Source organism: Natrix helvetica, assembly GCF_964273705.1.
Source record: "Natrix helvetica genome assembly, chromosome: 1".
Lineage (NCBI taxonomy): Eukaryota > Metazoa > Chordata > Lepidosauria > Squamata > Natricidae > Natrix > Natrix helvetica.
In genome coordinates, this window is record NC_138548.1 from 27,270,976 (window position 1) to 27,298,211 (window position 27,236).

At 44.4% G+C, this 27,236-nt stretch overlaps 1 protein-coding gene across 10 annotated transcripts in view; it reads right to left on the bottom strand.

The window, feature by feature from the left end:
- NIN (ninein) overlaps positions 1–27,236 on the bottom strand; it is a 140,608-nt gene that overhangs the window by 48,295 nt on the left and 65,077 nt on the right. For all 10 annotated transcript variants that reach the window (XM_081948854.1, XM_081948858.1, XM_081948855.1 and 7 more), the window contains exons 5-11: positions 17,335–17,374; positions 14,709–14,896; positions 10,295–10,444; positions 9,058–9,225; positions 5,411–5,547; positions 3,402–3,542; positions 654–828 (exon numbers count right to left, since the gene is read on the bottom strand). In XM_081948854.1, the coding sequence (XP_081804980.1) occupies positions 654–828; positions 3,402–3,542; positions 5,411–5,547; positions 9,058–9,225; positions 10,295–10,444; positions 14,709–14,896; positions 17,335–17,374 (999 nt within the window). The remainder of the gene's footprint in view (positions 1–653; positions 829–3,401; positions 3,543–5,410; positions 5,548–9,057; positions 9,226–10,294; positions 10,445–14,708; positions 14,897–17,334; positions 17,375–27,236) is intronic.

The window sequence follows — 27,236 nt, forward strand, 5'->3', positions numbered from 1 at the left end:
GGCCACATCAGGATTGTGTTTGACTTCGGGGGAGGGGACAGGGTGGGTATGGCCAGAGTGGGGGCGTTGGGAGTGCCTGTGGTGGCCCAACCTCTCTGCCAGTCAAAACAGGCTCCCGAGCTCTGTTTTCAGCTGGCCCAGCCTCCTGCAACCCTCTGCCAGTGAACAGAGGGTTGCAGGAGGCTGGGGCAACTGAAAACGGAGCCCGGGAGCCTGTTGCAGCCATCAAATAAATCTGAGTGTGGCAAAGTTATTTAATATACATCAGGGATGGGTTCTGCCCGGCTTTACTGCCAGTTTGCTTGCGCACGATTACAATTGTTTGGTGCATGCACAGAACTAAAAAAACAAGATGGTGACAGCAGCGACCGGGGAACCGGTTCATGGGCGTGGCAGGCCTGGGTCACTGCCGGTTCCAGTGACCCAGGCTGCCATACCACTACCGGTTCGGCTGAACCAGTAGGATATACATGAAGTAATAAGAATTGCATTTAGATAATTTTTATTTTAATTGTTGTCATGGTCCTGCCTCTTTCTTTAGCCGGCTCGTGTTTACATGGGAATACTATGAAGCTCCCTACAAGCATTCAAAGGCCAAGCATGGTCTGTGGTATGAAATAAGTTGTGTCCTCCTGTTTTAAGCCACCAGTTACCTTCAGTGTCAGAGCAAGGCGGTCCTGGAGATAATTCTCTTCGGTTTTCATCTTTTCTACCTCCTGCTCCAATTCGGCATGTTGCTTGCTGGCCTGCTGTTGTATCCGCTCGCAATCTTTCTGGAACTCTGTTTTGAGAGCTGCAACACGATCTTTGTACTCCTCATCCAGCTTGCTATGCACACAGATTAAGAGAAGCCAGGGATTGAGTATGGGAAATCAGTGGTGGTGGGCAGCAGCCTAACAAAATCCCATAGATTCTGTGGTAAAGGTAAAGGTTCCCCTTGCATATATGTGCTAGTCATTCCTGACTCTAGGGGGCGGTACTCATCTCTGTTTCAAAGCCGAACAGCCAGTGCTGCCCGAAGACGTCTCTGTGGTCACGTGGCCAGCATGACTAAATGCTGAAGGCACACAGTACATTGTTACCTTCCCACCAAAGGTGGTTCCTATTTTTTTTATTAAAGAGTTTTAATAAATTTTACAAATGTATCCCCTTCTCCTCCCCTCCCTCCACCCCAATCCCACCCCCCCCCTCCAACTCTCCCTCTCCCCAACCTCCCAGAGCAAAATACAGGTTATAAACATTTAACAATCATACGCTAACATAAGCTAACTAACTTTAACATCTTCCTCCTCTTGCACTTTAACTCTTCTTTTGTTAAACTAACTTTAGGTAAATTATACCAATCCTTATTCTTTCACTCATAAGCTAATTGGAATTTCTTAGTCCGAGATTTATTTTGAATATATTCAATCCATCTTCTCCATTCCAACTTGTATTTCTCATCTGAATGGTCCTTGAGATATGCTGAGATTTTAGCCATCCTTGCTAAGTTTATTACTTTTAACATCCATTCTTGAGTAGTAGGCAACTCTTCCTTCTTCCAGTATGCGCCACCAGCAATTTTGCTGCCATTGTTAAATTCAGAATCAAATTAGTCTCTATAACTGTACAGTCTGTAATTATCCCTAACAAGAAGATCTGGGGAGTGAACTTTATCCTTTTTTAAAGAATATTTTGAATAATCCACCATATTTTTATCCAAAATGCTTTAACTTTTTTGCAAGTCCACCATATATGGTAATAGATAGCATCAGCACAGTCACATCTCCAACATTTAGGTTGTAAATTCGGATACATACAAGCTAACTTTTTAGGATCTAAATGCCATCTATAAAACATCTTATAGAAATTCTCTCTCAAGTTTTGAGCTTGCGTGAATTTTACATTTCTTACCCAAATCTTTTCCCATGTTTCCATCATTATTAGTTCTTCAAAGTTTTGTGCCCATTTTATCATATAATCTTTAACTAGCTCTGTTTCAGAATCTATTTCTATCAGTATATTATACAACCTTTTTATATGCATTTGACCCTGGTCCCTAATTTGTTTTACCAAATTATCGTCATTTTGCATAATACCAATTTTCTGATCTTTTTTCCATCTAGCCTATTTTTGTACTTGCATTTTTACATGCTTTCGAACTACTAGGTTGGCAGAAGCTGGGACAAGTAATGGGAGTTCACTCCATTACATGGCACTAGGGATTCAAGCCACCGAACTGCTGACCTTTCTGATCGACAAGCTCAGCGTCTTAGCCACTGAGCCACTGTATCCCTTTAAAATTCAGTGGTATTTATCTGTAAAATGGTCATTCACACTTTGGGATCTTCTTGATAATGTAAATGGCCTCATAAAATAATCCCAGGGCATCCTCACCAGAGAGGATTTAAAAACAAAGTTCTGATTCCCAAGAGAAATGACACATCTGGATTTTTAAATGTTTGAAACTACTATAGAATCCTGGATCACCCCAAGGCAGCATGTGGAAATTTGGATGAACTGAAAATTGTATACAGATAGCCCTTGACTTATGACCACAGCTGAGGCCAAAATTTACCATATTTTTCGGAGTATAAGACACACCTTTCCCCACCCTAAAAGAGTGTGGAAATGTTGGTGCATCTTATACACCAAATAAGAGTCGTTTTTGGCCTCCTGAAGCCCTGCTCCTGCATCCCATTTTTGCAAATAACGGGCCATTTTTCGCAAAAACTGAGACTTTTTTGCCTTCCCTCAGCCCCCAGCAGCCCTCTGCAGATTTCAGCAGGATTTTGAAGAGGTAAATTTTAAAAAAAAGTTTTTGCATTCTGCTGGCCTCCCAAACCCTCTGCACGCCTCGTTTTTTGTGAAAAATGGGGCATGCAGAGAGTTTGAGAGGTTTGTAGAGTGCTCCTGGGGGCTGGGGGGGGGGAGACACAGCCCATTTTTCATGAAAACAGGCCCAATTTTTGCAAAAATCAGGGCATGTATAGGCTTTGGGAGGCTTGTAGAGTGCTCCTGGGGGGTGGGGGCAAAAGCAAGCCAAAAAACGGCCTGTTTTTCACTCGTTTTGGCCTTCTCCAGTCCCCTGGAGCACTTTGCAGGCCTCCCAAAGCCTCTGCACGTCCATTTTTATGAAGGGGGCGGGGTTTAAGAAGGCCAAAAATGCTGTATTCAGTGTATAAGACGCACCCAGATTTTCATCCTCTTTTTTGGTGGAAAATGGTGCGTCTTATATTCTGAAAAATACGGTAATCTCAAACAGCTGAAGATGTATCTCCACAAACCTACTTCCCAGTCTGTTTCTAACATTCGTGGCTTAGTTGAACCTATGGCCAGCCTTGTCAATTGTTATTTGAAGAGACCTAGCAGCCCTTTAAGTCACAGTGAGGATTGTGAGTCCTGAAATAAAGGCAAAATACCTTAGATTGTATTCATTTTGGCGTTCAATGGCAGCATGATGGTCGTCCACTTCGGTGGCCATTAATGATGCTCTTTTCTCCACTTTCTCCAAATCCAGACGTAGTTTGTCCTTTTCCCTTAGAACCAGGTCAGCCCGTTCTCTAAAAAATAAACCTCGGTTGTCAGATAATGCTGGCTGAATTTCTCAGCAAGATAGAGAAGATAATAGTTTGACAATTTCCAAGCATACTCGTGTGAGTACGTCTACCTGGATGCACAAATAGCATGTTGAAGTTTATAAATCATTATTAGACAAATAGTGGAATCTTTCAGGCTGTGAGGTTGTGCTAGAAAGCAAGCTCTAGAGAGAATCATTAGAATAGAATGGAATAGAATAGAATAACAGAGTTGGAAGAGACCTTGGAGGTCTTTTAGTCCAACCCCCTGCTTATGTAGAAAACTCTACACTACTTCAGACAAATAATTGTCCAACATCTTCTTAAAAACTTCCAGTGTTGGAACATTCACAACCTCTGGGAGGCAAGTTGTTTCACTGATTAATTGTTGTAACTGTCAGGAAAATTTCTCCTTAGTTCTAGGTTGCATCCCGTCTTGATTAGTTTCCATCTAATGTTTCTTGTCTTGCCTTCAAGTGCTTTGGAGAATAGATTGACTCCCTCTTCTTTGTGACAGCTGGAATACTCAAATACTGGATACTATCACGTCTTCCCTGGTCCTTCTTTTCACTAGGGTAAAGGTAAAGGTTCCCCTCGCACATATATATTAGTCGTACCTGACTCTAGGAGGTGGTGCTCATCTTCGTTTCAAAGCTGAAGAGCCAGCACTGTCTGAAGACGTCTTCGTGGTCATGTGGCCGGCATGACTAATATACAATGACTAGTAAAATAGGAATATTTCTAATACTGGGTTTGATTTAATCTCCTTAATTAGTTTCCACCCATTGCTTCTTGTCCTACCCTCAGGTGCTTTGGAGAATTGTTTGACTCCCTCTTCTTTGTGGCAACCCTGAGGAGTCAAAGTAGGTTGGCACTGATAGTGATGGGAGAAATGAATATGCATGAGTCTACATATGTTTATTTGCTGGGGTAACAGAATGGCTAAGAAATAGAGCAGCAAGTTAAGAAGGTCTTGCTTCTGCTACAAATGGGTTTACTATTTAAAAGAGTTCCCTTCCCTTGCCAAAAACTCCTCTGATTCTAAACAAAATGCTGCAGCCAGCAGGTTAGCCCAGTTCAGAGCTTTTGTAAAGATAAGAACTTGCCACCTGAACCAATATATGTCTATGAGCATCAAGAAAGTGGAAAACATGAAGCTCCAGGGCTACAGTCTGCTAATTCTCTCCTGCCACAATCTTTTAAGGCAGTGAAACACAGTTATGGATTTCAACAATCTTTAGGAATCAAACCCAGTTTAGAAAGTAAAGGGATGTTTCCTTATTATCTTCCTGCCTTGGTCAGCCTTGGCTTATACAGAGTTTTCTAGGCCTTTCATCAGTTGCTTTGTTGCAATGCCAACCAAGTCAAGGTAACATAGTGGTTCAGTGCAGTATTGCAGGCAAACTCTTTGCACAGCCTGGAGTTTGATCCTGATGGGGTTCAAGGTTGACTCAGCCTTCTATCCGTCTGAGGTCAATAAAATGAGGACCCAGATTGTTGGGGGCAATATGTAAATAATACATCTTCATTGTGAACCACCCAGAGGATGCTGTAAAGCGCTAGGGGGCAGCATATAAGTCTAAATGCTATTGTTATGCCTTGAATCAAAGCAGAAAGATTCTCTCTAGCTGAAGACTTCATCCAGCTGGAAATGGGCCTCTGCGCTTAGCATTCAGACCAAAGCCACAAGGCAACTCCGATCTAGCACTTGAAGAGATGTTTTGACTAAAGCTTTGTCAAAGTGAAGTCCTCCTTGGGGAATCTCCCCACCACCACCTTACATTTCAGGATGTTGTTAAAGCTGACTTACTATCTCCATCTCATTGTATACATATTTATGTTAAGATACTCACATCAAATGCCGAATCTCCATTTTGAAAGCAGCCAGTGCTGCTTGGTATATCCCATTCTTTGCTATGAGAAGCTCATTTTCCAGGGCAAAAGTCAGTTCAGCCAGGTTAATTTTTCCATCCAAACTGAAATCTAAGGCCTGAAAGAAAGTTAGGATGGATAAACGTGTCAACTTTGATATAAGAGAATATTTGTAGCTCAGGGTTGAACTGTGTGGGATCCTTGGTGCTCTCCAAGCTTGGTGATTTTCTTGCAGACATTTCATTACCATACAGTCTGATTATGTTACCTAGTGTGGTAAGGAAATGTCTGCAAGAAAATCACCAAGTTCAGAGAGCACCAAGTACCCCACGTCAGTTTTGATTTTTCTCATTTCATTCTATCCACGTAGGAGATGTGGCCACAGGTGGGCTGCTACGGGTTCGCCCTAAAGTTATGGTCGGGTTGGAGAACCTCCAAATCCCATCCCTGGCTTTCCCCTCCCACCCCGCCCCTCCCAGGAGTCCCCATATGTCCTGTTTTGGATGTGAGGTAAGTGGTCTGTGTGGAGGCTCGGGGAGGGGGAAAACGGGCCTCCCAGAAGTTCCGGTAGGCCAGAAACGTGCCTGTTTCCAGCCTCTGGAGGGGCTCCAGAGCCTGGGAGAAGCTGTTTTTGCCCTCCCAGAGACTCGAGGAAAGCCTCCAGAACTTGGGCAAGGCGAAAACACTCCCTGCCAATCCATGGTGCAGGAGGCCAACTAGGTCATGTCCACCCCGCAACCAGACAGAGAACCTGCTGCTGAAATTTTTGAAGCCTGCCCCTGGATGTGGCTCAACTTTCTCCCCCAATCTGTCCCTGGAAAAGAATCAGATGATACAAAGTTCTTTCCTTTGCATGCAACCCTCCCCCCCTCCAAAAAACCCCAAAGCAAAACAAAACCCTCTTATTCCAGAGGAGTGTGTGTGGAATGTTTCAGCCTATTGTGCCTTTAAAAATGACATTTCCCTTCCCTTTTGTCAGGATGGTAGCAAAGGATAAGAAGATGCAGGATGCCATTACAAGAGTTGTTGATTTGTGACATGGACTTTATTTCGGAAGACATGAGTGGAACTATAGAGTACAAATAATAAGTGGGTTTTACTCAGGATCTCAGTGCAGCCTACATATCTCAGCAGTTCCAATAGAATGATTCTTCGCATAACGAGGGCAAAGTTTTACCATTTTTGAGGTGGACACAATTTTTTTAATGAAAAAAGCCATGGTTAATTTGTTTTCATGGACATCATCTGTTCTGCAGATCGGATGTTCCCTTTGCATAAACACGCAGAGCTCAGCAGCCAAATATATACTTAGTGGATTCTGGGCACAGTTTCATCTTGTTGTGCCTTCATAGCACTATAGGCATAAAATGGCTGCTCTTGAAAACGGTAGACTTACCTCTGACTGATATGGACAGATGAGGAAGATCCATAGTTTCTGCTTGCCCCATTGCCACCACATACCACTCACTGCTTTATTCTTGGACAAAGGCACCCCTCCCCATCATATGCATTTTGTATCTCTACTTTAAAAGTACTATGTAAGTCATCTTAAGCCCTTCCAAGCAGATGGTCTTTAGCGCTCCATTCCCATATAGTAATAACTCTGATTGTCTACAGTAGTTGGCAAACCCCCTCCACCCCAGCAGCTGATTGCTGCCCTATTCTGCCACTTTGCCTTGGCTCCAATCCTCTCTGCTGGTCAGGAGTTGACTTTTAAAAAATTATTTTGCATTTGATACAGTGATGGCCCATCACAAGTTGTCCTGTTGCTTCCCACCCTCTAACTAAATGATTTTCAAAGTTGACAACTTTAAAATGTGTGGCCCTCCACTCCCAGATTTTCTGGGTGTGGAAATTCACACATTTTAAAGTTGCCAAGTTTGAAAAACATTGCTCTAGAACAGTGTTTCCCAACCTGTTTTTGGCCAAGCCCCACCTAAGCATCTTTAAAATCCTGATGACATATAATTCTTACTTTAGTCAAAAAGTGAACTCTACTCACGTGGAGGAAGCCTAAAAGGCCATTGACTTGGTTTAAACAAAATTCAAATTTCCCTCATTAAAACTCAAATTGCCTCCCTGTGGGGCATGGGTCCCACATTGGGAACCACTGCTCTAGAAGGTCATTGCTCCATTCTAACCTTACTACTTTTAAGTCTCTGCCCAGATCAAAACATTTCATTTTTGCTTTCCAACCCCTATTCAGAGTATTTCTTTTTTTTTCTTATATCTGAATGCACATGATGGAATAAAGCTATAATGTTTCAAAAATGTTATTTTTGCTTCTATGATGCTGACTTCCTTGCCAAAAAGCTTATTTGGACGTATAGTTGGCGTGTAGGAATGAAAAGACAATCCGTTCCCCTTGCTTTGATTACTGAAGCTTCAGAGCACTGATGGTACAATATTTTTGGGGGGGACGGGACGAAAACAGAAGAACCTTAGTTTGTGTCAAGGGAAGGGAAAGCCATCCATGTGCAAACATCTGTGAAAGTTGTCTCCTACCAAAGCAAAGGCATGGAGACTAATAGGGGAGGAATAATTTCTAAACAGTGCTTCTCAACCCCAGCCACTTTAAGATGTGTGGACTTCAACTCCCAGAATCCCCTAGACCAGTGATGGCAAACCTTTTCGGCACCAAGTGCCCAAACCGGAATGCCGCAGTGCTGGAAACCCTAAGACCAGCTGGCTGGTGCGCATGTACACACTGGCCAGCTGGTCTTTGGGTTTCCAGCACACGCATGCATGCTGGCCAATCGGTCTTTGCATGCACTGGAAACCGGAAGACCAGCTGGCCAGTGCACACATGCCTGTTTTTGGAGTGTTTTTCGGGCAGTTTTCAGGGAGTTTTTCGGGTAATTTTTCAGGCTGTTTTTGGCCTGGAAAATGTCCCAAAAATGGCATAAAAATGCCCTGTTTTCTGGCTGTTTGGGGGGCTTTTTCTGGCGCCCCCAAAGACCAGCCGTGCATATGCACACTGGAAACCAGAAGAGCAGTTGGCAATGGCCCGTGTGCCCACCAAAAGGGCTCTGTGTGCCACCTCTGCACAGGTGCCATAGGTTCGCCATCACCTGCCCTAGACAGCATGCTGGGTGAGGAATTCTGGACTTGGAAATCCACACATTTTAAAGTGGCCGAGGTTGAGGAACACCGCTCGAAAAAGAAAAGGCAGGCACAGGGGCTAACCAATGAGGGTTGTCTTCCCTGCACGGGTGGGAGGAACAAGAAACAGGGGAATAACCAATCAAATCCTGCGGTGCTCACAGCCCTGATTGAACATCAATCCAACTGCATGCTGGGCTGAAATGTTTAAAAGAGGTTCAGAAACAGCTGGGAGTTGCATAGGAGATGAGCAGCTTAGACTGCAATGGGGAATTCCCCTTGCTCACAAAGGCCTGAATAATCCACATTTTAACTGCACCACATCAGTTCACCGAGAAGCCCCGGGGTGTGTAATTGTTGGGGAAGATGAAAGCTTCCTGACAAAGCGCTCTGAGCATCCTCCCCAGATTGAAATGTGTGGCATCCCATTAGACTCCTTTGTAGATTCTGAATAGTACTTTGAATCTGCGGGTCAGATATATTTCTGAAACTGCATTAGTACCTGGGTAACCGAGGAATACATTACCTTCAGGATCTCCTGGCTATTCTCTATGCCTTGTTCTTGCCAAGTGTCAAGAATTTGTTCCACTGCAGCATAGCCCATCCCATCATCCAGGCTGGAAAAGACACGGAAGCTGATTGTACTTGTCATCGCTGAGGGAGGGGTGGTACGTCTCCCACTTTCATCAAAGGCCTGGAAGTGGGTGGAGGGAGGGGGGAGAAGAGAGAGAGAGGGGAAAGAAAAAAGCATGCTTTTCTCTAGCCTGTAAATTGTGCCCTCTGGGGGAAAACCAATCATGTCAGGACATTAATCTGGAATCTTTCTTCTTGATGGGCTTGATTTCCAGAAGAAGGCAAGTGTTTTCATTTGAGCATCCTTCCTCACCCTCCATGTTTGTAATGGTATAGCCCAATTAGTAATGGTATATCAGGGGTTTTCAATTCAATGGTATAGAATGTGAAGGATGTGTTTTTGTTTTATTTTTATAGTTTTCTTATGTATGATGTACACTGAAAATGGCATTTAATTTCGTTGTACGAGGTGCAATGACAATAAAGTAAACTAAACTATAGCCCAGAGAGGCCTCACCTCTCAGTAACATTTAAGCTATCGATATGGGTTTGCCTCTCTCAGAATAAATCCAAATAAGCCACCCCTGAGCATATTTAGATTTTCCACTTCTTGAGGCCTTCTACCCTTCATGCAGTGGTGGGATTCAGCCAGTTCGCACCACTTCGGGACGACCGGTTGTTACGTTTCTGAGCAGTTTGGTGAACTGGTTGTTGGAAGAAATCCTTAGGGCAGAGAACCGGTTGTTAAATTATTTGAATCCCAACACTGCCTCATGGACAGTTTAACTGGTTCTCCTGTACATTACAGAAAGCTGGACTAGATCAGTGTTTTTCAAACTTGGCAACTATAAGACATGTGGACTTCAACTCCCAGAAATCCACAGTCAGCAGTTGAGGTCCCCGCATTTTAAAGTTCTGTCTTTAATGGTTTAGCTATAAGTGCTATTTTCAAAACAAAACACAGGAAAACTCGACCTAGATCATGGGTGTCAAACTCGATCGCATCACGTGATGTCACATGACGTATTGCAATGTTTTTTGCCTTTGTGGAACCGGGGTGGGTGTGGCCTGCATGTGGTCTGTGGGCCGCCAGTTTGACACGCCTGACCTAGATTGAATTAAACGTGGTCGGAGAGCAAAGCAGAACGTTTTAGTGACGTGCATGGAGGAAGCACACTGAAAGCACTTACCTGCATAGAAAGATGCCGTTTCAACTGCCTGTATGGAGTGGAAGCAGAAGGTGGGAGAGGCTTCCCAATTTTAAAGAGCCCATAGAAAAAGTCTTCGATGCTCATTGTACCATTGTTGTGGTCCAGGTTGCGAAATACTTCCTCCAGCATCTAAGAGGAAGCAAATGTTTCAAATTAGTTAAAATGTGCATTGGTGCGTGTGTGTGTGTGTGTTAAACATCCTAGTATAATTCAGAAAGTTCAGTGTAACTGAAATTCACTGATGCAGTCTAAAACCCAGGAAAATGAGACTAGGGAACAGCAGGTGGCAGCATCTGGCTAACTTCATCTGGGCTTAGGTAAGGTCGATCTTGGTTAATACTTACTATAGATGGGGAACATTCTGAGAATCCCAGGGCTGTAGGGCAGACTGGGGAGACCCAAAGCACCCCAGAAGACAATGACAATGAGGAAGCGGAGATTTAGGGGTTTTTTAGTTAGTTGTTTTTTAAAAATTTGTAGGGGTGGGGGTTCAGGGGTTGTGGGGCGGGTGGGTCAGATCAGGAGCGATGTGAGAGCCGGGCCTCCAGGTGTGGTAGCGAGCAGAAGGAGCGGAAGGGAGGAGGAGGGGGAGGATATCATTCCTATACAGGGCTCTTTAATTCCAACGGTCGCAGGGAGGGGCAGATACGAGGACAGATTAAGAACTTACAGTCGGTTGGGAGACCGTGGTTGCTGGTTACACCCGGTCGCTTGTACCAACCCCCGCGTTCTAGGTGGTCAAGAGTTACAGACCCAGGGCCTGAGGCTGTTGTTATGCAATGCGAGGTCCGTTGTTAACAAGGCCCCCCTCATTCACGATCTAATTTTAGAGGGGGAGCCGGACCTCGCGGGAATAACGGAGACCTGGTTGGGCCACGAGGGAGGTCTTCCCCTCGTGGAAATGTGCCCACCAGGCTACCGAGCATTTCACCAGCCCCGGGCCCAGGGAAGGGGCGGAGGGGTGGCAGCAATTATTCGGGAGGACTTAGAGCCGAGGGAGTCTACTGTGCCACAGACGTCCGGATGTGAATCCCTTGTTGTGAAATGGGGCCCTGGGAGACAGTTGGGCCTGCTGATAGTATACCTGGCTCCTCGCTATACATCAGCGGCCCTGCCTGAACTCCTCGAGCTGATCGCATCGGTGGCGGTTGAGACCCCCAAACTTTTAGTGATGGGGGATTTTAACCTGCCATCGATGGGAGAAGCATCAGAGGGGGTTCGGGAGTTCATGGCTTCCATGACAGCCACGGACCTGACTCAAATGATTCAGGGCCCGACACATGAGGGAGGACACACTCTGGACCTTGTTTTTGTCTCTGGCCAGTGGTTGAGTGATCTGGGAGGAGGGGACTTAACCATCACTCCCCTGTCATGGTCAGATCACTCACTCCTTCGTCTTGACTTCCCTGGTGCTACCTCCCGCTGTGGGGAGGCGGAACTGGAAAGCACTAGATGGTTCCGCCCCAGGCGCCTGATGGAACCAGATAGGTTCCAGACGGAGCTTGGGCCACCTCCTGTAACCTTGACCCGCCCCCGGGTAGAGGACCTGGTGGTTGCGTGGAATAATGCGACTACCAGGGCCTTGAACCGGGTGGCGCCTTTGCGGCCTCTCCGGCGGCAACGTTCCACCCTGGCCCCTTGGTTTACCGAGGAGCTGAGGGTGATGAAATGCCGCAAGAGACGTCTAGAGAGTCGTTGGAGATCCTCTCGTTCCGAACTTGATCGAACACAGGCACGAGCCCATTTAAGGACGTACCTTGTGGCATTGAGAGTGGCCAAACGCCAATATTGTGCCACTCTCATTGCATCCGCAGAGAACCGCCCTGCCGCCCTGTTTCGGGTGTCCCGCTCCCTCTTGTTTCAGAGGCCGCGGGAGGCCCCTCTATAGGGCAGAGCAGAGGAATTTGGGAAATATCTGCAGGATAAAATCGCTCAAATCCGGAAGGATTGGGTCCCTGTTAGTGGTCCAATGGAGACGTCCGTGGCGAGTCTTGAGGAATCGATCTGGGAGGAGTTTGACTTGGTTGCCATCGAGGATTTGGACAGTATGCGTGGACGACTGCGACCCACCACATGTTTATTGGACCCGTGCCCCTCCTGGCTTGTACTGGCATCCTGGGAGGTTACACGAGATTGGCTCCTGGACCTAGTGAACGCTTCGTTGAGCGGGGGGTATCTCCCGGCCGCCTTGAAAGAGGCGGTGGTGAGACCCTTGCTCAAGAAGCCTTCCCTGGACCCTTTGGAGCTGGCCAATTATCGTCCTGTCTCCAACCTTCCCTTTTTGGCAAAGGTTGTAGAGAGTGTGGTGGCCTACCAGTTTCCACGGCATCTGGAGGAAAATGATTATCTAGACCCGCGCCAGTCCGGCTTCCGCCCCGGTCACAGCACGGAGATGGCCTTGGTCGCGTTGGTGGATGATCTCTGGAGGGCCAGAGATAGAGGTTGTTCCTCTATCCTGGTCCTATTAGACCTCTCGGCGGCTTTTGATACCATCGACCATGGTATCCTGCTGCGCCGGCTGGAGGGGTTGGGGGTCCGGGGCACCGTTTTGCGGTGGTTCGGCTCCTACCTTTCTGGCCGGACGCAGCATGTGTTGGCAGGGGAGGAGAGGTCGACCCTACGCCCCCTTACTTGCGGGGTACCACAGGGGTCGGTCCTCTCGCCACTCCTGTTCAACACATATATGAAGCCGCTGGGTGAGATCATCCGTGGTTTCGGGGTGGGATACCATCTGTACGCTGATGATACTCAGCTGTACTTTTCCACCCCGAACCACCCCAACGAGGCAATCGAAGTGATGTCCCGGTGTGTGGAAGCCGTACGGATCTGGATGGATGACAACCGACTCAAACTCAACCCCTCCAAGACGGAGTGGCTGTGGGTACCGGCCCCCCGGTTCAGCCAATTAATTCCATCATTGGCCATCGGGGGCATTCAACTTGCCCCCGTGGAGCGGGCGCGCAATTTGGGCGTCCTCCTGGATGCCCGGCTGTCCATGGATGACCATGTGACAGCCGTGGCAAGGGGGGCGTTCCACCAGGTTCGCCTGGTGCGCCAATTGCGCCCCCTACTGGACCGGGACGCCTTACGCACAGTCACTCATGCGCTGGTGACGTCTCGCTTGGACTACTGTAATGCTCTCTACATGGGGCTTCCCTTGAAATGCACCCGGAGGCTACAGTTGGTCCAGAACGCAGCCGCGCGGGTAATTATGGGGAGTACTAGGTACTCCCATGTGACACCGTTCCTGCGCGAGCTGCACTGGCTTCCTGTGGTCTATCGGGTGCGTTTCAAGGTTTTGATAACAATCTTTAAAGCGCTCCATGGCTCAGGACCTAGTTACTTGCAGGATCGTATTCTGCCCCATACATCCCTGCGACCAATCCGCTCGCACAGAGAGGGCCTCCTCCAGGTGCCGTCCACCAGACAGTGTCGAGGGGCGGCGCCTAGGAGTAGAGCCTTCTCTGTGGCGGGCCCAGCCCTGTGGAATGACCTCCCTCCGGATATTAGGAATACCTCTGACCTCCGCTCCTTTCGTATAAAGCTCAAGACCCACCTATTCCAAGTAGCTGGCCTGGCTCAACTTTGATCTAACTATATCGCTCCTGACGGGTTTTTATTTGGGTATTTTAATTGTATTCAATTATTTAGGGGTTTTTAAACATTGTATTTTAATTGTTTTTATTCATTAGCCGACCTCCTCCTTGTACATGTCTTGTTATATGTTTTGTTATATGTATGTCTTGTCTATATATTTATTTCATATGTTTTATTGTACGCCGCCCCGAGTCCTTCGGGAGAGGGTGCGGCTAAGAAATAAATATTTATTATTATTATTATTATACTGTTGCCAAGGAAACAGCACGCACACATCCATGAAATCATTGAGAGTCAAGTTGAACCCCAAAAGACTTTTCCCCATTTTTAGGCTTACTGAACTCAGTCTTAAACTTAAAAGGAATGGCTTTGTAACTTGGTTTTCGTGAGAATTCAACTTAGAGATGGTATTCAGCTGGTCCTCTCCAGTTCAGGAGAACCGGTAGCGGCAATATCCCTGAACAGATGGAGGGCAGAATGGTTATTTCGTTATTCCCTACGGGGAATTTGTATTGAGCCCATTGGAGGCTTAATACTTTATTTCATGTTCTGCAAAAATCAATGGAAACCATGCCACTGGTGATTTGCTACTAAGTTTCAGCAAAGTGCTGGAGAACTATAGCATCTGTTTAGGGGGCTGCCTGCAGCCTATTAACTTCAGAATGTTTTCCACAAACCATGAAAATACATTTATGTTTAAATTTGCAAAGTTAAGAAAATAAGAATGACATTTCCCAGCAGTTATATTGACCTAGGGTAGGACAGGGCAGGGTAGGGCAGAACCCTCATTAGGTACCTGAGTGTCAACATTCTGCAAACCAAACTGCTCACAAATGGAGACAAGCTTCTTTCTGTTCAAGTGACCATCTCGGGAAATTCCAAGATCCTTGCAAACCTCGTGTAACTTCTCTTCTATCCAATCCTGAGAGGGGAAGATATGTGGAGATGTACTCAAGTCATCAGGATTCCAGAACCTCAACTGGCCTAAAAAAGAAAACAACAAAGCTTGATTTGGGAGAGGGGAAAAAAAACACACCCTACATTTGAAAAAGGAAACAGAGAAAAGCCACAAATAAAATTAGTGAATCTTTCAAAAAGTGTAAACTCAATGTTCTCCCTGATGTTTTCTAGTTATACTAATACAGGGGTGTCCAAACTTGGGAACTTTAAGACTTATGGACTTCAACTCCCAGAATTCCCCAGCCAGCCATGTCTTAAAGTTCCCAAGTTTGGACACCCCTGTACTAATATAAAGACTATTGCTCTTCCTTACTGCTTATTTTAAATAATTTATACAGCCTACATTGTTTATTATAGAGAGTCAGCACTATAATGTCTAATAAACTAATTGAACAATTAAAATAAAGACATAGTTTAAAGAACTATATGTGTAGGTTAACCATAAGTTCTTCTAACTGTGCTTAAGTTAACTTCTAACCAGGGGTGGAATCCTACCGGTTTAACAACTGGTAATGTGGAAGGTGATTACAGAGGAATCACCCTCCACATTACTCCTGGGGAGGAAAACAGCTGAGGTGTGGCAATCCACTCTGCAGCGCCAATCATCTAGGCTTCAGAAAAGGGAAGATAGGTGAATAGAGCGCAGGGGCGGGCGGGCAGGTCCAGCTGAAAGTCGGAGAGAACCGGTTCGCTCCCAGCTGATAGTCGGAGCTACCGGTTTGCCCGAACCGGTCCAACCAGTAGAATCCCACCCCTGCTTCTAACTTAACTGTCATGTCCTTCTAACTGTGGCATGAACAGCTTCATACAGCTGTTTCATACAAAGTTTTTTTCATTATGACGTTGCCTTAATCTCATTTCTAATTCAGGTAGAGATAGTTTAAAATTGCTTTCTGTTGTTCCAAATTTCCTCTTCTTCTATTCCTCTTCTTCCAATACTGCTTGTTGCAGACCTAATTTAGTATGTTCTACCAAAAATTTAGTTGATTACTGTATTTTTCGGAATATTAGATGCATCTTTTTCCCTCAAAAAAGAGGCTGAAAATCTGGGTGCATCTGATACACTGAATACAGCATTTTTTACCTCCCGAAACCCCACCCGCTTCACCAAAATGGCCATGCATAGCTTTTAGGAGGCTTTCAGAGAGCTCCTGGGGGTTGGGGAGGGCAGAAATGAGCAAATAACAGCCCGTTTCTTGCCCCCCCCAGCCCCCAGCAGCACTCTATAAGCTCCCTAAAAACTATCCATGCCCTTTTTTTGACAAAAAACGGGCCTGTTTTTGTGAAAAACAGGTCGTTTTTTGCTCGTTTTTGTCCCCCCCCCCCAGCATCCAGGAGCTCGCTGAAAGGCTATGCATGGCCATTTTGGTGAGGGGGGGGGGTTCGGGAGGTTAAAAATGCTGTATTCAATGTATCAGATGCACCCAGATTTTCAGCCTCTTTTTTGAGGGAAAAAGGTGTGTCTAGTACTCCAAAAAATACAGTAATCAACTAAATTTTTAATAGAACATTCTAGATTAGGTCTGCAACAAACAGTATTGGAAGAAGAGGAATAGAATAGCACTCTACAAGCCTCCTAAGGGCTATTCATGCCCTTTTTTTGAAAAAAAAAAAGGGGGGGGCATTTTCGCGAAAAATGGGCCGTTTTGGGGAGGTTTGCAGAATGCAAAAACTTTTTTTTTAAAAAAAAAAATTCCTCTTCGAAAACTTGCTGCATCTTATACTCCGGTGCGTCTTATACTCCAAAAAACACGTTATGTGCTGGGATCTGCTCAGCTCCTATGGGCCATCGTGCACAGTTCCATATCTTCCAAATAACATGCAGATCAGAACTAGCGATATGTACCTATTCTAGTCTGGCTTCTGCTCAATATGGATTCTTTGAAGACAGACAGTATCTGTGATGGAATATAGTGAGGAGGTGGATCTCCAGGAGGGAAGAGGTGCATTCCAGAGGAATAAGAGGTAACTCAGTCTGAATGTTCTGTGTATGTGAGAGAGGGTGAAGACAGCCCCTCCTTAACAGTTCACAGTATATTGTAGATGCTGATACATTAGCGTGCCCTGTCTACAAGATTTTGTGTGAAACAATAAAAAACTCAGCTTGGAAGAATCTTCATGTATCATTTTTGGTTTTGGGCCTGACAGTATCATTAATATGTTGTTCAAAAACACTTGACAATGTCTGAACCAAGAAAATTACTTTATTATTGCATCTGTACTCCGTTACAATTAATTGTACAGTCTCTAAAATTATAAATAGAATGAAAGGCAGAATTGAAATATGTTAAATAAATGGGGTTGCAACAGCAATTTTGAAGCTCTGAAAAGTTAAACACTTTTTAAATGTGGAAAATAAATAAAAACTTCCTCTTCTCCCTGCTCCCAAATCAAACCATCCTTCTCCCAATCCATTTTCTATTCCATTTATTTGAAAAGAAACTGGCACCATCTTCTCTTACCTTCAGCTTCATATTCTTCACTGTCCTGTGATTGCCAATGCTAAGAAAGAAAATAAGATTTTATTTTAATGCAGTAAATATGTACACCCAATACAGGAATAAAGCAAGCCCATTAATCGGTTAGGTCACTAGTGCCAAACTGGTGACACCTTAAAAATGTAACAGATAACTGGGATGAAAACCAAACAATATTTTCCTACTCCAGATGTAGATGCATTTAATAATGAGAGCACTTCAATTCATTTAGCTAAGGAAATTAGATTCTTCCCCATGAAAATGTCTGTTTCATGGTATTTTGAAAAAGCAATTCCACAATCAATTATACACTACCCAATAATAGAAATACAGGTAGTCCTCAACTTACAATGGCACTGAAAAAAGTTATTTATAATTGGTTTTCACACAGCAGCTCCCCCAGTTACATGATCAAAATTCAGGGGCTTGGCAATGGTACTTCCAATGGTTGCAGCATCCTGAAATCATGTGATTGCCATTTGCAACCTTCTCAGCTTCTGTCAATGGGGAAACCTGGATTCACTTAATGACTGCAAGATTTACTTTATAACTTTGGCAAAAAAAAAGGTGGTGTAAATTCAGGTGCAAATCATTTAACAGCCACTTTGTTTAGCAATGGAAATTCTGGTCCCAACTTCAGTACTTGCATCCCTCTGCTACCCAATCTTTTATCCCTGAATGTTTCATGAAGATTTTTGACACAGACCTTTCTGATTCTCATCTCAAAAGATTACATCTCATTTTAACATTATTTGCAAAGCAGACTTCAAGTTACTTTACCTTTCACCATTCCCAAGCTGCTGGTTATTTCAGCAATAACAGTACATGAAATACAAAGAGCTCAAAAAGTACCTGTTTAAAAAATAATCTGTCAGATAGGTAAAGATAAAGGTTGCCCTCAGACATTTATGTGAGTCGTTCCCGACTCTAGGGGGTGGTGCTCATCTCTGTTTCAAAGCCGAAGAGCCAGCGCTGTCCGAAGACATCTCCGTGGTCATGTGGCTGGCATGACTAAATGCTGAAGGTGCACGGAACGCTGTTACCTTCCCACCAAATGTGGTTCCTATTTTTCTACTTGCATTTTTACATGCTTTCGAACTGCTAGGTTGGCAGAAGCTGGGACAAGTAACGGGAGCTCACTCCGTTATGTGGTGTTAGGGATTCGAACCACCGAACTGCTGACCTTTCTGATCAACAAGCTCAGCGTCTTAGCCACTGACACACCTCATCCCTGTTTCTGTCTCTGTCAGATAGGTGGACACAATTAATACATATGGATGCTTGTTATATAGGGGAACTAGGTTGTTTGTTTTCAAGGAATTATGTGCCTCAGATTTGAGAGAGAAGAGATTGGCAACCTTGATATAAAAGAAAAAATGGCAGGAGAAGAAAGAACAATCATGCTGGACATATTCCCTACCATGCTATATTTTTTTTTACTGACATAGCACTAGCACTAGCACTGCAATAGTACTTAGACTTATATACCATTCATAGTGTTTTACATCACTCTCTGAACGGAGAGGTTCTTACTTTACTGGCCTCAGAAGGGTGGAAGGCTGAGTCAACCTTGAGGTAATCAGGATCGAACTCCTGGTCTTCAATACTCCATTCCAACCACTGCACCACCACAACATTTAGAACATGCAAGGAATTTTTCAACATTCCCATTTGGCAGAGGGGAAAGCCAAGGAGGCACATGCCCAGGGAGCAGTGTTCTTACATTTTCAAGAACAGCTACTATATTACACACTATATCCTTGCCCCTCCCCAATCAAAGCCCTAGGAATTCAAATATACAAAGAGCAGAACCAATGTAGCCCTGGCCAGGATTATACAATCTATTCAGAACCTGAGCATGAGCAGTAAAAGGATATTCCCCCCCCAAAGGATATAGAACAAATAAACAGGATTATTACAGAGTCCTGGATTATACAATTTCACATGGCATGGATGGATTTAAAATTCAGGGTAAATTCAGTTTAGCAGATCTTAGCAGAACAGACTCTGCATGCAACAGGCCCAATTCTGGCGAGAATTTGCCTTAATATGTCTTCATGCATATGACACAATTTGTGTAATTTTGTGCCACTTTATGTCATTTATGCAGATTACATAACAATGGCATCGTGCCAGTAATGAACGAATGATGTAATATGAAAGTATTTCATATGTAATGTAAGTACATGAACAACCGACAGCCTCTCTCTCCAATTAGACTATTAAAATGTTTCATGGTCCTTTGGGGAAAAAGCACACCTTCCTGCAGATAGGTAAACATCACATCTCTTCCCCTGACAAAACCAGGCAAGAGACGAAAGTCGCAGCACAACAAAAATAAAGGAAGGAGCAGAAAGAAAGTTTCTGTACATGTGTGTTCTGATCTACAGTATAGAAATATACCAGTGCTGTCCACAAAAGGTTAGGAAACCCCTCTCAGCTTCCTGTACACACAAGAAAGATCAGACAACCATGACTTGGATAATAGAGAATATCCATAGACATCAGACAGCCAGATGTTCCTGTCACCATCTAGCAAACAATCCATCTAAGGACAGGGATGAATACCAAGGCAAGATCTCTGCATTATCAGGACTCTTGAGTCCTTCTCCTTCATGAAATCCATCAAAAAAACATTAAATGGTGTAGGAAGTTAGCACCCATCCCTCTCCTAGAAGAAGGAAATATTCTAGGAAATATTAAAAAGACAGAATATTAAACCTCTCTGGATGAGAAATGGAGAAACATGTTTTTTTAGGCAGGAAGCAGACTCACTCTTAATAGCCCTCACCTTCCTCAATAGCCCACAGCAGATGTCAGCACTTAAGAGAGAGAGAGATAGCTAGGTCTATTCATAAGCAAATGCCCTCACCCAAGATCCAACAAAGGTAGGATTAGCTCTCTACCCATTCGACAACAGAACTCACCACATGGCACTTGGGGAGATTACATCACCCAGTAAGATTCAACCAAGCTTGGGACTCAAGACACTACAAAGTTACCCCTGCATGGCCTCATAGGAGACTGACACCAATCAGAATACACTTCTTACACAGGAACAGGAAGCTCCAAGGTGGGGCCCAAGAGAAGGTATAAATCTCTGTCTCTCTCCCACCCACATGCTTTTTCTTTGCCCAGACCAAAAAACCCCCACGTGGTCCTGTCCACCGTTAAACCATCTTTCCAAGCAGTCTCCATGTTTCCAGTGTATTCCTTCCCACTTGGAACTGAACCCAGATGGACATTTCTTTCAACAGTGGCAAAAGTGAGATGGTTTTTAAAAAACATATCTATTCCCATTCATACAGGGAAGTGGTGGCACAGTGACTAAGACGCAGAGCTTGTCGATCAGAAAGGTTGGCAGTTCAGCGGTTTGAATCCCTAGCGCCACATAACGGAGTGAGCTCCCGTTACTTGTCCCAGTTTCTGCCAACTAGCAGTTCGAAAGCATGTAAAAGTGCAAGTAGAAACATAGGAACCACCTTTGGTGGGAAGGTAACAGCGCTCCATTCGCCTTTGATGTTTAGTCATGCCGGCCACATGACCACGGAGACGTTTTCGGACAGCGCTGGCTCTTCGGCTTTGAAACAGAGATGAGCACCTCCCCCTAGAGTCAGGATCAAATAGCACATATGTGCAAGGGGAATCTTTATCTTTACCCCCATTCATATATACAGCAGAAAAGGTCCATTTTTACATGAAAAAGTCATAGTGGGGAAAGGGATGAGACCAGTGTACTCTTTGACTCTTTGAAAAAATGAACTCAAGCACTTGGGCAGGAGAGCCTTCAGCACCCTCAGCAGCAGACCTCCTTTTACTTAGATTTTCCTGCAAGATTTAGACCCCCATCTCGTTTTGCAAAGGGACAGGACCGAGGAGTAAGCAAAAGCATTTCTACTTTTCAAATACGCATGCTACTTCCAAACTACAACAGGAAGAGTAGACTCCGTAACTAATCCCTGCAAATCTAGAACTAGAACAAATGATTGCTTCAAGGATTTGGGAGCTTGTTTTTCTTCTTCGGGCTCAACATCTGTCATTCCATATGGAGAGCTTTGGGCTGTAAGAATCTGACAGTAGCGAAGACTCAGCCGATGTGACAAGTAAATGGTTGGTTTATTTTTAAAACTGGCATCAAAACACAGTTGTAACCGAAGTGATATAATATCTCCCAATGCGACTCTGGGAGATCTGCCTCTGAAGCTGTTTATGAGGCAATTCACTGTTTAAACCCATAGCTGCCAAAAAAAAAAAAAAAAAAAGGCCCGTATAGTCAACAGGATATTTAGGTTGCAGGGTTTTAAAGCAGCATCTCAGGTATATACAGTATATAAAAAATTAAAATTAGATTAACAGAGTTGGAAGGGATTTTGTGGGTCATCTAGTCAACCCTCCACCCAAAAAAGAGACCCTACACCATTTCTGACAAATGGCAGTCCAATCACCTCTTGAAAGTCTCCAGTGATGAAGCTCCCACAACTTCCGAAGGCAACTTCTGTTCCATTGGTTGATACAAAGCAAAAGAAACAAGAAACTGAATCTATATGAACAACAGATCTGAGGGAAGAATGGCAAAGTACCAGGAAAGGTACCAATCTCCTAAGGTAGGGATCCCCCCCAACTCCAGTCCATGGACCAGAACCCATCTGGGGTCCATTAGGAACTGGTCCATGCAAGTGAGTGAAGCTTCATCTGCACATGAGCGGGATCTAGGTAGTGAATGAAAACATGTTTTCCGTGGAACCTGTCCCTGGTTCTCAAAAGGTTGGGGACTATTGCCTAAGGCAAAACTGAAATCATGTTTATTCTTACTACACTACGAGGAGAATAATGGGCACCTGATCAGGTCCTCTGCCTTTAAAAAGCTCTGTATTATAGTTTCTGTTATTCATCATCTGAAAGACTGAGAAGGAGTTGAGATTCCATTATTGCAACCCTCCCTGTTCACAGGTGTATATGGGTGAGAGAACTGTTGCAAGATCTTAAGTCTACAGTGGATAGAGAAATAAAGGGACTGAACTCCAACTCATCTCCGGGGAGAGGGGGCGGTCTAGAAATTTAATAAATTATTATTATTATTATTATTATTATTATTATTATTATTATTATTATTATTATTATTATTGCATCAACAGAATTGTATCACAGCGGCCAGTTGTTTCGCCGGATTTGGCATTGATTACTAGTCGGGCCCCACCCAGGGAGTGGGGTACAAGGAGAACAGTCCTAGACCCCATTACCTCTGACCATTCTGGATATTAATAAGCTGGTCTTCTCAGTACTAATGTTTTGGAAATAATCACAATAAGGTCTTTGCACATGCTTCACACAGAATATTGTTTGGGTTAAATTGTAAGAAGGTATATCTTTGGCTGCATATACTGTAGTTCCTCCTTTTGTTCATCAATCTTTTCCTCTTTCTTCAATACAAACAGAAATTATTTCATTAATCCCCCGTTCTTCTACTTTGGCAAGCACTTTATTTTTATTTTGGGTTATTTTGGGTTAAATTGTAAGAAAGTATAATCTTTGGCTGTATGTACTGTAGTTCCTCCTTCTATTCATCAATCTTTTTCTCTTTCTTCAATGCAAACAGAAATTATTTATTTTATTAATCCCATGTCTTTCTACTTTGGCAAGCACTTTATTTTTCCAAAACAAAAAATGGAACTTAAAATACTAAAAACATATATTCAAATTAATAATAAATAGATTCTGAAACCACTGAAGGTTTTAAAACCTAGTGAAAGAGGCACAATGAAAGTGTTGTTCCCAGACAGATAATTTTGAGACTATTAATACACACTACCAGCTACAAACTCCTCTTCCCTGGTTCACGGGAAGGCTGTAAGAAAGAGAATAAAGAAGTCTCCAATCCAAAGTACATGGAGATATATTAGTTTTAAATTAAAGATACTTCCCTTCAGGGATGTGCGGTCAGGGGAGGCAAGGGAGGCAGAGCCTCACCTCTCTTCATGAAATAATAGTATATAATATTATATACTATATATATATATATAATATTATAATATTATATACATCCGTCCGGCCGCGCCCGGGAGCTGCGGAGGCAGAAATGTTGTTGGCGCTCCCGGATGATGAAGCCATGAAAGCGACTGGGGGAAGGTTCTCGTCGTTCCCTAGTCGCTTTCGTGGCTTCGTCATCCGGGAGCGCCGACAACATTTCTGCCTCCGCAGCTCCCGGGCGCGGCCAGACGGATGTAGCCAGAGCGACGCCGAGGCGGTCCAGGCGGACGAAAGAGCGAGCGAGCGAGCGATGGAGGATCAGGCAGGCTGATCCTCGGTCGCTCGCCCGCCGGACTGCCTCGGCGCCACTCTGGCTACCTCCGTCTGCGCCCGCGAGCTGCGGAGGCAAAAATGTTGTCGGCGCTCCTGGATGACGAAGCCACGAAAGCAGCTGGGGAACAACGAGAACCTTCCTGCCTCTGCTGGACTTGCGCAAAGTCCAGCAGAGGCAGGAAGGTTCTCGTCGTTCCCCAGTCGCTTTCGAGGACTGCGGAGCGTGAGCCGGCGGAGCATGCTCAGGAAGGCGGGGAATGGGATCACGTGTGCTGGAGGCTGAGGCAGCCTCAGCCTCCAGCACACGTGGTCCCATTCCCCGCCTTCCTGATGACGTCACCAGCCTCACCAGCCATAAACCTCACCGCACGTCACTGCTTCCCTTGTTGAAATTATTTCTCCCCCACGCTTTTCATATCAATAAATCTTGCTAAAGAGAACTTTAAGAAACACACATGAAAATAATTCATGTGGACAACTAACAAACTAGCCTGATTACTGCATATCTTTTAGAAATACTCTATTGAAAGAATATGGAGAACAAATACAGGTAGTCCTCGACTTACGATGGTTCCTTTAGTGACCCTTCAAAGTTACAATGGCACTGAAAAAAGTTACTTATGTCTATGTTTCACGTTTATGACCATTGAAGCATCCCCATGGCCATGAGATCAAAATTCAAATGGCTGGCCACTGGTTCATATTTATGACGGTTGCAGTATTCCGGGGTCATGTGATTTCCCTTTTGCCACCTCCTGACCAGTAAAGTCAATGGGGAAGCCAGATTCACTTAACAACAGCTTGCCCATGTTAAAAACTACAGTGGATTCACTTTACAACGTGGCAAGGAAAGTCGTAAAATGGGGCAAACTCACTGAACAAATGTTTCACTTAGCAACAGAAATGTTGGGCTCAATTGTGGTCGTAAGCCAGGGCTACCTGTACAATTCCCGAAGGAGTGCATTCATCGCCTGGAGCAATGCAAGAGCAGGTTTTCCCCTGCATATCAAAAATATTACCGTATTTTTTGGAGTATAAGACACACCTTTTCCCCCCAAAAAGAGGGTGAAAATCTGGGTGCGTCTCATACACTGAATATACCATTTTTGGCCTCCCAAAACCCCACTCCCTTCACAAAAATGGACATGCAGAGGGTTTGGAAGGCCTGAAACTGCTCCTGGGGGCTGGGGGGGGGGGCAAAAACAAGTGAAAAACGGGCCGTTTTTTGCTCGTTTTTGCCCCCCCCCCCAGCCCCCAGGAGCACTTTGCAGGCCTCTCAAACCCTCTGCATGCTCTATTTTTCACAAAAAATGAAGCGTGCAGAGGGTTTGGGAGGTCTGCATAGTGCAAACCTTTTTTAAAAAAATTAGCTCTTCAAAATCTTGGTGCATCTAATACTCCAGTGCGTCTTATACTCTGAAAAATATGGTAGTTAGTTTTATATATGACTGAAATCAATTGACTCACCATAGTTTTTGAACATTTTAAATTTTAAAAGTAATTTAAAATGATAAATATAGTAAAATCATTTTTTTAAAAATGGCTCCTATGTCCGTGTTGACTACTGGCAACTGCCTGGACAAATCACTGCAGTTCTCTTGGCAAGATTTTGGAAGTGGTTTGCTATCCTTCCTAGGGCCGAGAGGGTGTCACTGGCCCAAGGTCACCCAGCTGGCTTCTTGCCTAAGGAGGGATTAGAGCTTTCACAGTCTCTAGTTTTCTACCCTGGTTCCTTAACCACTACAGCAAATTAGCTCTTAAAATCATCACATCCTATCACATCACATCACAGGGAAGTAAAACAACGGGATGGCATTAATTCACCCTGGGCAACATCAACTGTCAAAGCCCCCTATGGAGCCGGGCTGCCACGAGGAGATCTTTAAAATAAATTATTTTGCAGATCTTAACAACCGGAGAGGTTTGTAACGGGAGATGCAAAGCCTCAAACAGGTCCAAAGGTGTTTAGATATTTGCAACTTACAGAACAGAACATTGCAAGAAGACGAAGAAAAGAAGGTGTGAAATTTCAGAAAAGTGTTGAGGATAATTGAAAAAGAAAAGGGAAGGAAAAAGCAGGAGAAATAAATGGGGGTGGGGTGGGGGGTTGGACAATGATGCTCTAGCCGTCTTCCTATAAAATGGATTACATCAAAGAACACCCCCCTTTCCTATGATATTCCGAAAATCCATATCCACAGTAGGACAATCCACACACCTGTCAACCTCAACTTAATTTTGACGACCAATCTACACAGAGGGCAAAGCTCTGGCAAGTCTGCTCTTTTACAAGCATCTCCACTTGCCCCCCCCCCCCCGTCCATTGTATCTGGATGCTGCCACACCAGTCTCAGCTGGCAGATCTCCTTTGCACACACGCTTCCTCATTACCATACCCCATGCTCAACAAGAGCTTCATTGTGAAGGGAAGGCAAATGAGGTCAGAGGTCACTAAACCCAAAATGGCTGCCCCCAAAGGCAAGCCAACAGATTGCAGCTAAGACAAAAGGGGACACTCTCTATGGATTCTGTGGACCATAAACCTCCTCCTCCTCCAGCCATGCCAGGTACTCTCATACAGGCAGCTATTGTTCTGCAGCTGGATGAGGGTCACACACATTAGGGAGGAGGGGGACGTCCTTGCCCATGCGAGATTCCAGGAATATATTACTTTGATAGACCCAAGCTTTTGCTAGCCCAAAGAACAGATGGCTGAAAGTTTCACAATGACCAAACTCAAAACCTACAGAAGCATCTGTGGTTAGAGAATTCCTTAATGCAATCTTTCCTCCCTTCTTTCAGAGTTCCCTCTTCCACCCGACCATCTGCCGCCACATGACAGCCTTTTCTTCTCCCCCGGAATATATCATTAATTAAAACAATCAAATGCACAGATACCAGGCTGCTATTTCGTGATGTCCGGGCACTCAAGACTTTAGACTCTGTGACACAAATCTAAAAATCATGCCCACTTGATGTAAAACGCATCGACGTCTCTTGGTTCCACTGCACTTTAGCGAAATATAACTCTTGCTGATTCCGAAAATTCCTCATACATACGGATATTTTGCATTTTGATACACTGAGTGAGCCATTCTTGATGCACACCGACCTTGAGTCACATCTTCCTTTCAGAGGGGTTGTTAATCCCTAGCTAAATGAAGCCATTGTTTATGGCTGTCTCCAAAGAAAGGAAAAGAAAAAGCAAAGTTATCCCATTCCCCATCTCAGATCCTCAGCAAAACCAGTTCTTTAAATCCTTGTAGTCAAAAGGTCTATGCTTAGCTACAGGGTCGAGATGCCTATGCTTAACTCAGATTATTTATTTTGTAATAAACCTGATATGGAGTTATATTCCAGATGCCCTAAGCAATCATAATAATGTGAAATGTGCCCAGCTTTTTAGAATGATAAAAAGGCAAAGTACCTTTAAATGAAGCTCAGCTCCTATTGCATAAAAAAAAAACCAGCCCTGGGCTTCTCTATTGATCTTTCATCCAAATATTAAGCAGGCTGATCTTGCTTAATTTCTGAATCTAGACAAAGGTATCCAGCTGTTTTGTACTCCTATTTTACAATCATAGGAC